The sequence below is a fragment of the Vanessa atalanta genome, chromosome 17 (genome assembly GCF_905147765.1).
Source record: "Vanessa atalanta chromosome 17, ilVanAtal1.2, whole genome shotgun sequence".
In the NCBI taxonomy this organism is placed as follows: domain Eukaryota; kingdom Metazoa; phylum Arthropoda; class Insecta; order Lepidoptera; family Nymphalidae; genus Vanessa; species Vanessa atalanta.
Window position 1 is genome coordinate 5176729 of NC_061887.1, and position 17212 is coordinate 5193940.

The window sequence follows — 17212 nt, forward strand, 5'->3', positions numbered from 1 at the left end:
ATAAGGTAGCTTTATTTTATTTTGATATTTTAATTAGAATGATATGGGTAAATTATAAAATAAATAAGTAATCACTTGAAATTTACTAGCCCCACGCTCCGTTACTGTCAAATTGACAATATTGTTAAGTTACAGTGTCAACTTGCTCAAGATTTTAGCTTTATACTTACGGAATATATTTTAATTTTTTAATTCTAAAGTACTAATAATCTTCAATAAGTATAGTAAATATATCTGAAAATGGACGATGATGCGGAAACCTATAAACTTTGGCGTATTCGTAAAACTGTAATGCAGGTTAGTTATAAGAGGTTATGTTATTGTATATTACTGATATTTTTCTAAACTTTTTAAATGTACGATGTTATATTTTTACAGTTGTGCCATGATCGTGGTTATCTAGTGACACAGGACGAGTTGGATCAGACATTAGACCAGTTTAAAGAACAGTTTGGTGATAAGCCTAGGTTAGAAAAACTTATTTTGAAATTACGTTAGTTAGTTAATTACAGTAAATAAATTTAAGGAGATATAGCTTACCTACATATAATTTTGTAGTTTCTGAAAGGGATCTGCTCATTATGTTTTTCTTAAGTTTTTCATCCATTGCAAGCATCTTAATATCATATACTTAAAATTTTCTGGTTAGTTTGATGACAAACATTACTTCCAAAATTAATTTATAAGTACTACTGAAAAATGTACTTAGCTTTTAATTTTGTCATTTTAAAATATATATTTATTTTGATAGCAATGACAAAAACATGTCAAAAAATTGACAAAAGTAATAAGAAAAAATATAAATACTTTTTAAATATTAAAAAAAGTTGTATGCTTAGAATGTAATTCTACACAGACACGTCATTCTAAATTGAAACATAACCTTTTTAAAAGTGAACTATTCATTTTAATGTCTCATTTCAGTGAGAAAAGGCCATCCCGAAGTGATCTCATTGTGTTGGTGGCTCACAACGATGATCCAACAGATCAGATGTTTGTGTTCTTCCCAGATGAAGCCAAAATTGGTATTAAAACAATCAAAACCTACTGTACTAGGATGCAAGAAGAAAATATTCACAGAGCAATTGTTGTTGTTCAAGCAGGTATTGCTTCTTTATTATCATCAATATAAGAATATATATGAATAAGATTTTAATTTATATCAAAAAAAAAAAAACTTTTCTTATTTTTATTAAAGATAGAAAAGTTATATGTAACAAAGGTTGCCTGAAAATGTCAGCTTTTGCTGTTTTGTGGTAGCATAGTTACTTAGATTCTTACTGAAAAAGCCTGTAAAACTAGGCTATTTATAATTTTAGTACCTAAAAGTGGCCTGAGGCATGGACAGGTTCTTGATTTACAACATATTCAAAAATTGCTGTTCTTTATTTAGATTATAGAAAATGTGTCTTCTATATAGACACTTTAATGTATAAAGATAACATTATGATCACTTGTAATATTGTTAATATTAAGGCTGTTGTTTCAATTTTCAGGTATGACACCTTCTGCAAAACAATCTTTAGTGGACATGGCACCAAAATACATTCTAGAACAATTCTTAGAATCAGAACTTCTGATTAATATAACAGAACATGAATTAGTACCAGAGCACATTGTATTGACACCTGATGAAAAACAAGAATTGCTGGCGAGATAGTATCCTTTTTATATTCATTTACATTGGTCATTCTCTTGGCACTGAGGCAAGGGAATTGTGTATCAAGTTGATTCTAGGAAGCAACATAGACCATTTAAGTGCAAGTATTACACTTAATGTCCTCTGTGTTTAAGAAAGGCCATTGTGGCCATTGTGTTTCGTGCATTTTTTTTTAATAGATGGAGTGATTCAAGACAAAGGCTTATATGTATAATATATGCATAAAATAGTGGAGAAACACTGATAATTTAGAGGTTTCCCAAATATAAACAATACATCAAATACAAATGATTTCACATAAATTTTATTTTCTTATATACAAAATATCTCCTTAATTCTTCCTACAGTAAACTAAAGGAAAACATGTTGATGAGAATACAGGCGGGTGACCCAGTTGCTAGATATTTTGGGCTGAAGAGAGGGCAGGTCAGTAAATAATTTGCTTATTATTCAGTTGATTTAAGTGTAATGTGTAATAGTTGGTTTTAAATTTATGATAAGATATTATTAGTTAAAAGTTATATTAATAAATAACTTACAAATGGGGTAATAAGTCTCTGCAGCCTTTTAATTTTAAATAAACAAGATTTGTTTTTTAAATATGGTATCATTATTTCATATCACCTAATTATAGAATAATATGTGTTGCAATTTTAAATTATTCCTTTTAATAATTAGTATTTATTTTAATAATTTAATAAAATAATGTTAATATTTATTTTAATTAAAAATGGGAGTTGCAACTGTCAACATTTTTTGTACTTGTTTATTTATGTGGACAAATTTTTTGAGATATTCTTCTATTACTTCCAATTTTTGACGATTATTATTTAACTGCATTTTACTGATATGTTTGTTTAGACATTTAATATTATTATCACGAAGTTCGAATTCAAATACACCTAAAAAATTGTTTCAGGTGGTAAAGATCATTCGATCGTCAGAAACCGCGGGAAGATATATTTCTTACAGATTAGTTTGTTAAGTTTAAGATTAATACATTTACGAATAAAATTCCATTTTTATAAAATGATCTTGTTTAATTGTATTTTCCTATGTTAATAAGTATTTTTTTTACTAGTATAGTAAAAGTGACAGTGACGTCTATTTACAGCGTGCTATAGTTCATATTTTTAAGGAATTTAAGAATAGAACCGAGCTGAACCGAACAAGAATCGAATAAAATAAAAAGTTCCAACTCCATGAAGAAAATAGTAATACCTTTGTCCATTTATTTGTGAACAAGCATTTTCGCTAGGACTTCCTGATTTTAAATATGATTTGTCTCATTTGTTGATAACTCAAGGATACGTATGTTCTAGGTACGTACCAATTATTAAATTGAACATTTTGTCGTGATTAAATAACAAATATCAGCACAAACTGTCGCACGTTTATAATACTAGTAAGATTGCATACTTATTGATGTCAAAAATGTAACCACAGAGATTTATAAAAGTCTTTGAAAAGTACTCAAAGCGTAAATAAGTCTTCAAATGAATTGTTAAATTAAATAATTAAAAATAAAATCACTATGAATGTTTAGCGGTCGTAAATATGTAATGAAATACGCTTAATTTTTAAATTCTACTACTAACATCAAAATAACTGCACGAGAGTATGATTAAGTGAATATTAAAGTAAATGAGAACTACCGTCATATGGAATAATTTGTATTATATTATTATCTACCAATCTTTAACTATTCATATATATATATATATATATATATATATTATGCACTATGTGTATTGATATTGTAATATTTGCGGAGAGTTGCCTCAAAATCACATGTCGACAGTGCCGGAGTCCGGGAGGCCCGATGGACGACAGCCCAGGGCGCTAAATTTGCGGGGGTCCTAGATCTGGAGTCTCCTGTCTCCTGTTCTGGATACCCTACCCTCAATACAGTACATACATTAGAATCTTTCCTTGGTTAAACTGCACTTCGCGAAAAAAAAGGTCGTGCATATTTTCTAAGGGCCGTCTCAGAACTTCCCAGTTCGACCCTGGTCGAATATAAAAGGGCGTCAGCCCGGGGCCTCTAGAATGTAATGGTCCTGCATCTGGAGACTGTATATTGAGCTCTGAATATATTTACCCGAAAGAAACTGATAAAATAACATATAAAATATAAATATATTGCTAATACCATTAGCAATATATTCAACTATAACTTTGCTATTTTCTATTAATAGTGTAAATCACGACATTTTCAGTCAAAACTGAGCTTGCAACGAAATCAAAATAAAAAACTTGTGTTATTAATTCATATGTATTAAATCTTTGGAATGCCTTTCGTGTCTTAACGGTTAATAAATATAATTTGCTTGTTTGACTGTCCGTCATATCAAAGCGTATCGTAATCACGTAACAAATCGCAAAGCTGGTCCAATGGCGCAGACACCGTTATCGACCGCAACAATGATCGAGATTCCAATAAAAAATAACTTTCGTAAAATACCATAATAGTATCTAACTATCTAACATGTAACGCCACGCAAATCTTTACACTTGTAGGCAACGAGCATGCGATCGGCGCATCCATTTCAAACGTCGCACGCGCATCATAGTTTGCGCACGTTCGCAAATATTCGCTGAATTACAGACGAGTTTTTATTTTTTATTTCATCAGCTTTTATATTTGTTTATGATAGAATGAAATGACGATCACAGACATTTTTAAACATTTTTATAATAATAAAAATATATAAATGAAATAATTATATCAATCGAATAATTAATACTTTGAATGTGTTTTGTGCATATCGTAAATTAAGGATTGGACAATATTAAACATGGTGAGTTAACGTCGCCCTTTATTTATTTATTTTAATTTTGCTCGTCATATATTAACGAAAATGGACTGAACTATAGTCAAATTATTGTGTAATAATATAGGTACGTGTATTATGTATAAATAATCGATCATCGTACAAATAATAATCTTTACATGAAAACTGAAATCAATGATGCAGCGTTTGATTAATAGCTCTAAATAATGGTAGTCGATATAAGCATGTAATTCTTACAAGACGGTGTAGTTATTGATATAATATTTACTTTCCTAGTGGATGTAATATCAATGGATACAATTTTCGTCCAATTTTTTACCTTGAATTCCATTCATTTGTGTCAAAGCGATGTGCTTAAGAATATTTAACAGTATGAAATCAAATATTTATATACAGAAATGATCGTACAAAAGAAAGCTTTTCGCTTGAGGTTTCAGTTGAGGCAGACAAGAGTGAGTAAATATAAATATGTAAAATATATTGAGATATATGTATATACGTTAAATAAAACATTATTAGGTATATAGATAAAAGTCATACGAGTGTTATGCATTAAATAAAAAAAATATACCGATACGAAGTATATCAGTATATTATGTACCTGTGTGTATGTACGGATGTAACGTGAAGTTCCAGGAAAATAATCATTAGGTATATTTATTAAATGTTAATCCGTAATTGTTATGATAAAATGCATAAAAAGTGTCGGAGTAAGGAAGTATAGTATCAACGTTTTATTGGAAATAAATAAAACTTAATAATTTAAATTTACTAATTATTAAAAAAAAACTGGCTAGAATTATGTTCTGTATTTGTTAATTCTGATATATGATCAATAATAATATGTCGTAAGTCCATACCAATGAATATTTCATTGAAAATATTTAAAAAAAAACGTAAATTATCCGTGACGCATAAAGCGTGCCTTAGATACGCGCTTGATTATAAACGGTGTCAATTATATCGAGTATTTTTAAATGTTTCATTCATATATCGTTTCTGATAACATTACACGTTCATATATGTGTGCGCGTTTGTCTCATATTTTTTTTTTCCGGTGGTAGCTTTTTGTTGGGTCATCTGTTTGAGTGACTACTCACCACAATTATTATTCTACTGTCAAACACGCTGTATTGGTATGTTCCGGTTAGAAGGGTGACTGGGCCAGTGAAATTACTGGGACATAACATTTTAGATCCTATAGTTGACGATGCTTTGAAGAAGATGACATATTAAGAATTTATTTTTGGCAGTATGTGTCTACGGTCATATGGTCTATGGATAAAAGTGCTGTGCCTCTGTTTACCTTACTTAGTAAAAAAAAACACTGCAAATATTACGATGATTAAACATATCTGTAATAAGTACGAATTTAATTCGTTACTACTTATCGTATTCAAAATATCACGATAATAAAAACAAACACACACATAGATTCGTGTATGTGTTGGTCGTGTCTTGAAATGGAAAACTTATGATTATTCTGTTTAGCATCGATCACGAATTTCAAGCAACTTTCTAAAAGTTGAAAATTCGTGATGATACCACTCGACTTTACATATTTAAATCAGACCGGTCTTTTGCAAAATTAACGAGAAAATATTAAAAATTTTGAGTCACTACAGATTTTAGACAAGACAGTACCTAGTAAGACAAATATCTTTGTTTGGATATGCCTTCATGTAAGCCTACTAAGAAAATACTTATGTCTATTAATTTGTCCAAATAAAGACCATACTTATATTAAAATATACATCATATCGATACTAATACAAAAAAAAATGTACTGATAACTGATTACTTTGCAAAATTACTTAGCACTACGTAGGAAATAATTACATATTTATTATTATTGTTTATAATTATAACAATAAGAAAAATACTTATTATAATAATCCCTAAGCTGATATAAAGCTTTCCATCGTCTCTATTTTACCGCAAGACTATTTGAAAGCGTCTTGTCTATAGTCTACGCTACTCATATAAATTTTAACGATTAGTTATTTAAAAAATTGTGTTTATGGAATAGAGCAAAATAGTTGATTAATAAAACTAACTGCAGATATCAGTGATAAAAAAGAGGTTTTGATCATTTTATTTTTAACGAGAATTCTTTCGGCGCGGTGTTTGTCGTATTCGTTTTTTTGTTTCGGAATGAAATATTTATGGCGGAAATATTTGATTTCTGCACGTTTCATACGTTATAATCAAAAACAAAAATGTAAACTATACATATGGTGTACAAAAACACAATATTCTTTCAGGTCTTATCTAATAAGTGAAAATATTAAAAACTATATAAAAATGGGATGACATCGCACGCCATCATTGCTCAAATCACATAACATCAGCGTCCTGTTACTTCCGTCCTTTTTTCACGAAATCGCTCCCACAGTTTGCATAAAGCAAGGGGGAAAGATGTTACGCATCAAAAAAAATATTCGAAAATTTTCCGCGCCCTAAGAAATATCTCACGACACGATTACGGTTTTCCGGTTTATAATTCAAATTTTAATTTTGATGATGATTACTTTCGGCGATTAATTACTTTTGAAGTTATCATATAAGCTTTTACGTTTATGAGAATAAACGGCTAATATGAGAATTAACAACGGGATTTATTTGATAATATTAGATCTACTGTTAAAAATAATGACGCGATCGAAGCCGCGGATAAAGTATAAAACTATAATATCGAAATTAGTTTTTAATAACCTATTTTGTTCGTTGTGTGTTCCGGCCTATGGAGCGTACCGTAAATTAAGTGAATACCGAAATGACTGTAATGCGTAACTCATCGTATATAATTGATCATAAATAAACTATTCAACAACATTTCAGATTATATTTTATTTAGCGAGATTATTAGTGCATTGCTTAATATATCTAGTCACATGTATATACTAATATTATAAAGAGATGGCCCAGTGGTTAGATCGCGTGTATCTTAACCGATGATTGCAGGTTCAAACTCAGGCGAGCACCACTGAATATTCATGTGCTTAATTTTTATTTATAATTCATCTGGTGCTCGATGGTGAAGGAAAACATCGTGAGGAAACCTACATGTGTCTAATTTCAATAAAATTCTACCACGTGTGTATCCACCAATCTGATTTGGAGCAGCCTGGTGGAATAAGCTCCAAATTAGCCCAGCTGAAGGAGATTAACAGGCTGTCACTCTTGTAAAATAGGCGATGTGACTTGTCTATTAATAATCTTTTACCATAACAATTTTTGTTTTATTTAACAGAGTTAAAATATTCTACACTTAACTAAATGTGGGTGAATTGTTATATGTGTCTTATTTAATATAATATAACAGTATGATTTCTTATCACAAGATAAACATATATTTAGCTTTTTAATTTAGTTGTTTTCGAACTAAGCCTTATCTTACAAGTTCTCATACTTTTAAATTCGCTTTCAAAATTGTGAAATGGAATAGCGAAAACACATCTTATAATAATTGCTTTTCATGAATATGAATCGAAGATTTCGGGTTCAAATCCGGCAACCTTGTAATTGCATTATCGTGCTCGGGAAAATGAAAACATCTGTCATTTATATTACACATAAGTTAATTTCTGTGAAAAATCCAAAATATGAAATATATATCTTACTTTTTTAAGGAGACTGAACATCTATCACATAAAGTTTGAAGATAATTACCGTACGTAGGTATATCGCTGTAACAAATATTACATAGTAACGTTTAATAAATAATATAACATAGGTAGTGTCATAATTCATTGTATCGTATTAAAGCGAAATGGAGCAGCGTGACGGTTTAAGCTCCAGACTTTTGTACGATATCATCATAACTTACACTAATATATTTTTATATTGGACGCGATTATATAAATAAAGACATCACAGATAACATACTGACTTTCGCTATTGGAAAGAAACACGTCTTATTAATTTGTTTCATTTTAATCAAAGTTGAATATTCATATGTCATTGTGTTGCACAGTTATTACAATCAAATCTTGTTTTATATAATTCCTAACGGCTTTATCAAAGATAGCTCGGTATCGATCAAGCTACCGTGTAAGAGTTTGAATGTAAATTGCTGTATAAGCATATTAATCGAACATCTTAATGTTAAAAATATTACGCACCTCTTCTACTTTCGACCTTAATACTCTTAATATTACTTTATAGTTTATGAGTGTATGAAACCGGTAAAGACCGAATACTAGCTAGTTTTAATAATCTAGTGCCAGGTGTGTACCGATTAAAATGAAAATTAAAAATATCAATAGTAGTAAAATTGCGTTTAATTTCTAGTTCTATAAAATAATCTATGATAAAATTAATTCACTAATAACTTTTTGTTCCCTATGAAATTCTCCGTTTCGTTAAAACTTATGACAAATTCCTATAAATATGCATGATGTTACACAGATGTATTAAAAAGCTAAGATTTATGTGTCTTTAACATGCGAAGAAAACATACTGATTAAACATTAAAAAATATGCAAGTTATGCTACCCTAGAAATGAAAAAAAGAGCGTAAAAGAGTTTTTTATTTTGTTTATTTTTTCATTTTGACGTTTGGACTTTGCATTTTATGCCTTTGCGTCCAAATGTAGAATAAATAATGTATGTTTTTACTAATTGACAGTTGCGTTAAGGTTGCTGGATGTAATATTAACTATCTATTTATCAGTTTTATATCACCATTAATATTATATAAATAAAAACGAAATTAGTGTTTCTTAGATTCACGACAATGTATGTATTTTTATTAATTTTTTTCATATAAATTAATAAATTATGCATGAATTATTCCAAATTAATCTAAACATTTTTACATAAAAGACTTTCTAAGTGAAATAAATATAAAATTAAATATTCATTTTAATCATTTTATTCATATTATATTGTTTTTTTTTTAAATGTCATGATAAAACTCTATTGCACCAAAATTAAACTCGAATCATTTTTACTAAGAATATTATGAAATTGTTGTACGTATTATTCGACAAAATAAGGGGCTACTTACGTAATTAAATCAATTCAGTTATGTGATCATTTGATATCAGAAAATATTGTGATTTACTGAATCAACTGAGAATACAAGAAAATCACTGAAACTATGTGTCCTTATAAGTACGCACTATAGGCACACATTATGTTAAAAAATGTTTTTCCTTAGCATTGAACTATTGTAGAAATATATACATGATGACTAAATGCAATTGCTTTGGACGTATATCCGACATTTTTGTTGGAAATAATATACAGTACAATAGCTTTGTTTGTTAGTGAGTTACTTCACTAAAAAGTTATTGGGTCTTTCAGGGATTGCAGCAGTATCACATAACGTGAGCGAGACGATAGAGGGTGCATCTGTGCTTGCGCAAAGACCTACTATAATACATATGTCGACTAGTTTCATTAAGAATGGCCTAGTAGTCTTAATCACTCAGGAGCACGTCATCTTATCCGATATAAGACGATCGGTTATCATCTCTACCATAATATATTGTTCTCGATAGACAAAAACGAAACCATGCTCCACATATAAAACAACGATAGAGTTATTTCAGAACTGATACTTTAAAGAATTTGTACCTTGAACAACTTTATAAACCTATATTAGTACTGCGGTGCACCGCGATATTCGGTAAATAACTATAATAATCAAACCTGCGATCCAGCGCCCTGGATGCTTATCAGAGCGTTGGCGCCTAATGACAGCCGGCGACACCGCGGTCGGAGATAAATTGATGATACTTTCTAAACATCTCACTACGAAAATGCATCATATCTCATAAATTTAAAATATTATAGATCATTAGATTGAATTATTAATTTCCTACTACGATAAAGTTATCTATGCCGATAAATGATATATCATTTAACCATATATGTTGTATAACTGAAAAAACTACTAAACTAATATACTTAAAACATACACTGAAGACGCAGCGGACTTTTCAAACGTTATTTTTTTATACAAGAATTATTAACATTAAGGTCTTAGCATTAGTCAAATAAAAATTAAAAAAAAAACACACACACACACACACAATTATATAAGTAGGTGCTCTGCGCAATTTCATCCGTTTAAATTTAGAATATTGACGTTTGACAAGCATGTACTTCATATTCTTGTTATTCTATAATTGTAAGTCCCTTCGGTTTGAACGTAAATATTGTAAACAACATAGCATTCGCAATTAAAACTGGATATATTAAAAAAAAAATACTTAAATGAAAATTGTATATTAGTAGACAATTAATTTGCTGTATTTCTTTCGCTATCGATGGTATAATTATTTTTATTCGAAACGAACATAGTTTTTATTTTGACTATCAATAAATAAATGAAACGATTCGACCTTGAAAAAATTAATTTGATCGGAATTGAATGTTTAATTGTTTGTTTGTATGTAACTAACAAATTCAGTATATAAACTGATTTAAGATGTCGATTTCAATCTTCTTATAAATCTAGTGACAATAACTTGGTAGCATCGATCTGATGTGATAGAATCTTGAGGTGAGGAACTTTTCAATGACTACTTATGTTAAGCCCGTGTTTGAGCTTGCATTGCTTCGACAATACGCACAAACTGACAAGAGCTTTTTATACTACTTTACAAAACATCAAATAGAAAGAAATAATCAACATAAAAAATCATAAGATCATAAGGAAACAGTAAATTAAATAAAAATTCGGATATAAATACAGTTTAGGGTATATATGTATGTTAAAAAGTGGGTAATAACTTACATGAAATGTTTGAAGTTAAATGCAATTTTACATAGTTACAAACTCTGTCGAATATAAATAGTTGCTCAATCAATCTTTTCGTGCTGCGCAGTACCGCTGTAGTCTAGATAAGAATCTAGGAATCTTGTACTTAACTAGGGACCAAGCAACTGATTGATAAGTATTCATGATAGCTCATTTCTCTTCATTATTTACAGTTAACTAGCCATTGTGCGGTTCGTGAATAGTGACCTACGAGTACCTTCAACAAGTTAAACAAAAGAAAATATATTTGAACATTGTTTTGAAATGATACAACCATTTCGTTTTGATACCACATGTACTTTGATACGATAAGTTATACGCGTAGCCATTATCTTAAAACTTACCAATGTCAGACTTCCATCTCCTTAAATAAATTACATCATTAAAAATGAATCCTTAATTTATACATCATTATATAATACAGTTATATAAACGAATATTAATAAAACAGACTGTTGGATACACATGTTTTAGATTTTTAATTGACATAATACATGCAAATCCCTTAATTCTACAAACAAATTGATAGTTTGTCGCAATCGAATCGACACATAGTCGTTACCGTTCAGCCGTTTTCATATTCTACAAACGCAACGATCCAGTTCTGTTCGGTCAAAGTTGGATCGGAATATAATTGGAATCGTACCACCGTTATAATTTTGTAAAATTGGCACTCAGATTTCCTTGCAATGAATTCCTTCGCCGCTGAACACGAGATGAAGTATAATAAACGCAAATTAAGCTCATGAAAATTTCGCGGGGCTTGCGATGATTTGAGCCAATACTAGTTAAGATTCACGTGCCGCTGATTCACACTTGTAGTCGCTTGGTCGTATTGGCGTCTGACTGCAATACTATTAATTAATAATTATATTATTGACCACAAGGAAAATCTCCGATCGGAACCACAGCTTACGCAGTATGGCTATAAATTATAAAAATCTAACTCGGCGTCCAAAAGGGCCGACCATATGCGTTTCTAAAGCTGCACATTTTTTATAATTTTATTCTGTCTTAACCAGTTTGCTGTGTGATAAAACCGTAAAAATAAACATAACAGTTTAAAGACGAGATGCAGTCGAGTGGTTTAGAACCTTTTATTTTTTCACACGTCAAGAAATAGCTCATCATAATTTAAATAGTAAAATACTTTCAAATAGTCACGTATCTGAGTAACTGTTCCCGTTGAAATATTTAGACCCATTGATTTATTTTTCGATTCTACTGACGTTTCTAAATATAAGAAATCCCCTTTAAAAATGATAAGTATTATTTTAATCACGCTCAATATAAAGTCGTATAGAATTGTAATTATCTTATATGTAATTAACTAAATTTTAATTCAATTGAAGTAGAAGCTTCAGCGTGATTCTTGGAAAAAATTCTGATGAAAATGGCTTGTGTGATAGAAACGTAAGTATTGTTTGTAATGTCAGCTTGGCCTCAGTAACTCATAACATCCGACGGCACTAACTGGACCGGGTAAAACGTTACGAAACACACAAACATAGTGAAAGTCATAATTTACTATTTCATTACGAACTCGGTACAATCCTTACAAAAACGTTTCTACATTTTACGCCTCGCAAAATTATCGATGAATTAATTGCATTATGAAAATAATAGCGATTTGGTAAATGTTTTAATTACATCTATTAGAAAATACCTAGCCACCGTCCTGAAGTGTCGTCCGCGCATAATAAAAAAAGGAAGGAAATTCATAGTTTACATTTTATTAAATTGTAATTGATACCCTTATTAAATACGAGTTTATTGAACCGCCATAAAGTCTTACAACTAATTACAGTATATTTGACCTATAGGTAGTTGCAATTTGGTCTTAAATTATTTCATAATTGCATATGCGTGATTCATTGATTTCTAAGTACTTACGATCTCTATCTCAGGGCTTTTTATTGATTATTATAACAAATGTTTATTAAATAATATAGTAATGAATATAAATTAGTAATACTTTGTGGTAGGGCTTTGTGCGAGCCCGTCTTCGTAGGTACCACCCACTCATCAGATATTCTACCGCCAAGCAGCAGTACTCAGTATTGATGTGTTCCGGTTTGAAGGGTGAGTGAACCAGTGAACTACAGGTGCTAGGGACATAATAACATTCCCAAGGTTGGTGGCGCATTAGTGATGTAAAGAATGGTTAATATTTCTTACAGTGCCTTGTCTATGGGTGATGGTGACCACTTATCATCAGATGGCCCATTTGCTCGTAAGCTTATCGATATCATATAAAAAAATAATTAAACTATGTTTTTTAAGTACTGTCAATGATCGCTGTTAAACAAAGAGAAAAGGAAAGTCATAACACTAGTCCCACAATGGCTGGAGTTCATCTGAACACGCGATATAATCGTCGTATCAACAATTTACGACCAGATAAGATAATTGATAGTGCTTAGGTCATGTTTCATGTGAAAGAAGAAATTCATTGATTTATATTAGATGGGGTTGTTACGTAATTTTAACGTTAAACAGAAATATTGTTTTATTTTTTTAATTTGAGCTTATTATTTCGTGTCATTGACAACATTATTGTATTAAATTAAAAAAAATAGACCCTTGGTAATTTCAGCGGATCCAATTACAAATGATGAGATGAACCTGAGCAATGCATCTCTTTTTTGTTTTTTATTTGACAGTGGAATGAAAAAAAATATTCAAAACATTTTTCTATGAAAGTTATTGTAAGTGATTCGTAGAAAATAGTAAACTTAAATAGTCTAAGAAATCCTTACGAGAGGTCGAAGAAAGTCGATTTAGCGTATGCAAGAAAACAACTTGTAATAGAGTTAATTTTCTTGTTCTGCGAAAAAAGTTTAATTTCAAACAAACGGCATACTTTCACGATTACGGCTTGACCGCTCCTACGATTCTATTTCTATTTAATAGTTTTTGATAATTATTTTATTAAGATTGGACCTTCGAGGAGAAATCAATTTGTCGGTGATAGAAAGACGAATACCTTTGAATATTTGTGGATAACATAAGATTTATGAGCGGAGATGGAGGACAGTATATAGAGCACGTCAGTGGTAAGCTTAGATCCTAGCCCTTCATTCATTTAATTCTTGTAAACATGGATGCTTGTACACGTATGTCGGAGATTTCATATGCTCATATAAGGGAAACGTGGTAATGAAACTTGCTTGTGTCAATTGCTTACTAAAAAAATTGGCACATGCGTTTCGACAGCCCGCATTGTAGTATAAATCTGTTCGCTCACGAAGGCGGAAGGAAGAACATGAATGACGCTCGAACTTTGAAGATGTTACCATAAAAAGTGACAGTGTGTGAAGTTTTTCACTCAAGGAATCGGAATTGCGATTCGTCGTGGTAATCGTGCTAACATTCTTGCGATCACCTTACACGTTCATAATTTATGATGAGCTATTTTTAATTTAGTGATGAAGAGCTCAGCGTAATTTTTATATTAAATGGCAATAATTAAAATTTTGCAACAATCCTGAACCGGCTGTAAACATTGAATAAATAATCATGTTTTATATCTAATAAGATCATTATCTGATGATATACATAATTAGTAACATCCGTTAGATGCTTTATTATATATATTAAGATAAAACGCCTAACATAATCATTATATGATAAGAATTTGTTTTATTGGCTATTACAAAAAAAAGACATTAAATTAGGCTAAGGAACTGATTTGATATGCGATTTTTATTTACATGACGATATAATTATTTTGATAACAAATCGCTTTATTGTACGCTTAAAATTTTTTTTACTGTATATTTGTTTCACACCCTTTGTTTATTAAATTATTAAGTGACCATGAATAAGTCATTAAACAGGACAAACGATAGAGCTTTTTTCTTTATAATATAATGTAACAATTATCAGATGCGATTTGCACCATTAATTAGCAATTATATTCTTTCTTTTTTTGAAAATACTTAAATTATATAATAATTTTATAAAACGTCTAAATAGCTCAATTTTTATGATGTCCTCCTGAACGATACCGAATACGGCGATCATTCTTAAAAAAGCTTATCTAACTGTCTGTGCGCAAACGCAAGTGAATGGGGTTGTATGTGCCTTCCAAATCACAGAAGTGTTCTGCTATCTTTCAATCTTAGATTATGATCTTGATAGTCATACCCAATAACTTTTTATTTAATCCACTTGACCTCCAAGGTACCTAATGTAATTATGTAACTACTAACACTAGTATTCGTCCGCGGCTCCAACCCCCTTTTAATTTTGGTAGTAGGTTATATATATATATATATATATATATATAAGCCCGTGTCCTTTCATGTAAAAACTTATTTCATGAAATTCGGTTCACTGGATAAGTCATATATATATGTCTATAACAAACATAGAGTTACTTTCGCATTTATAATATTAGTATAAATGAATAAGTCTTTAAAGTAATATTTATTGTAAATAACAATCGTAACGTAACATCTGTACGTGATATAAGAGCGTAAATAAAAATCACGCTTCACTTGCTTATACAGGAGGGATAGATTTGTTTTTTATATACGAAAACTGTTTTGTACTTGTAAGTTTGGTTCCGTATGGTTATTTTTGCAGAAATTTTTATTAACATGAATTTTATTTTTAGATTTAGTACTATTAAGAATCAATTAATTTCGTATTAAAATCTGACCGATAACATTTTATGAATATTATGAAAAAACTATAGATATAATAAATTCAAATGCTTTACTTAATGTTTTAAAACAAACATAACATTATTCCGTCCGTCGAATTCCGATATTTGGTACAAATTCATAGAATTTACATACTAACACGTGGATTTAAATAGAATTTTAATAAAATACTCAATTGTTTTAAAAGGTTTTTCAAAATAAAACGCGGTACCCTATATTAATTACGTTCAAGGGGTTCAAACAATGGTTGACCAGTAACCAGAGACGATGAATTTTTTGCTACCTTTTAATGAATTACAATTACATAATTACAGTATAAAATTAACTATGTATATTTACTTTAACCAAGCTATGGTTAGATTTTTGCAATAACGTTAGGTATTCACGGCCTTACTCGTAACACGTTTTTTGACGGGTGTTTAGTTAAACTCTGATTTATCTCTTTCTGTCATTATTGTTTTGAAGTTCGAAAGAAGAAGACATAACATTGTCTAACTAATTATTGCTTAAGCTACATTTGTAGTAACTGTGAAAATGTATTTGAGCAACATCATGTCATGAATCAAAATCAAAATATATTTTTTTTTGAAATAAAACTAGTTTTTAACGGATTTAATCGCGTATATTAATTATTTTAACATCCCGACGTTTCGAGCACTTTCGAGTGTTCGTGGTCACGGGCAGACAGAGTCTGCGACTAAATCCGTTAAAAACTAGTTTTATTTCAATGTGTAATAATCGCGAAAATCTAAGACAACATTATACTTTTTTTTATAAAATGTGTAGATTGATGGGCAAATAGGCCCCGTAGTAATCATCACTGCCCAAAGACATTGGCACCGTAAGAATTTTTAACCACCCCTTGCATCGTCAAAGCACCACCAACCTAGGGCTAGGAACATAACAATATTTATGGCTGCTTGGCGGTAGAATATATAATGAGTACGGCGTACTTACCCATGCGGGCTTGCAAAACCTACCACAACTTTTTGCATTTAGAAGAGTTTTACAATCACATGAGAATTGTCATTTTACATGATTCAATGTAAGACTACCATCGGTTCAGAATGTAAATTCGACTGTGAAAATCGGCAAGAAACTCTGGCTAAAGTCATTATTACTTAAGGAATACAATGGTTATAGAATTAATTTAGATGAGTACTATTTTAATCAATTTATTTGCTATTTTAAATTCAATATGATGATATATTTATCAATTGAGGTTATATTAAAGTTTATTTATAGTTTATGTAATGCTTTCGTAACATTTAATAATACTTGGAGTTGCGATGTATTTTTGATTGACGTATGACAG

At 30.2% G+C, this 17212-nt stretch overlaps 2 protein-coding genes across 2 annotated transcripts in view; both read left to right on the forward strand.

The window, feature by feature from the left end:
• The first annotated feature begins 104 nt into the window (after nucleotides 1–104).
• Nucleotides 105–2690, forward strand: LOC125070410 (DNA-directed RNA polymerases I, II, and III subunit RPABC1). Its single transcript, XM_047680275.1, has 6 exons — nucleotides 105–297; nucleotides 379–467; nucleotides 925–1103; nucleotides 1497–1659; nucleotides 2008–2086; nucleotides 2580–2690. The coding sequence occupies exons 1-6, from the start codon at nucleotides 241–243 to the stop codon at nucleotides 2643–2645; spliced, it is 633 nt and encodes a 210-aa protein (XP_047536231.1). The 5' UTR covers nucleotides 105–240; the 3' UTR covers nucleotides 2646–2690.
• A 1731-nt stretch (nucleotides 2691–4421) lies between these two features.
• LOC125070369 overlaps nucleotides 4422–17212 on the forward strand; it is a 69092-nt gene continuing 56301 nt past the window's right edge. Inside the window, exon 1 of the mRNA XM_047680208.1 lies at nucleotides 4422–4461. The gene's annotated coding sequence lies outside the window, so the exon portion shown is untranslated. The remainder of the gene's footprint in view (nucleotides 4462–17212) is intronic.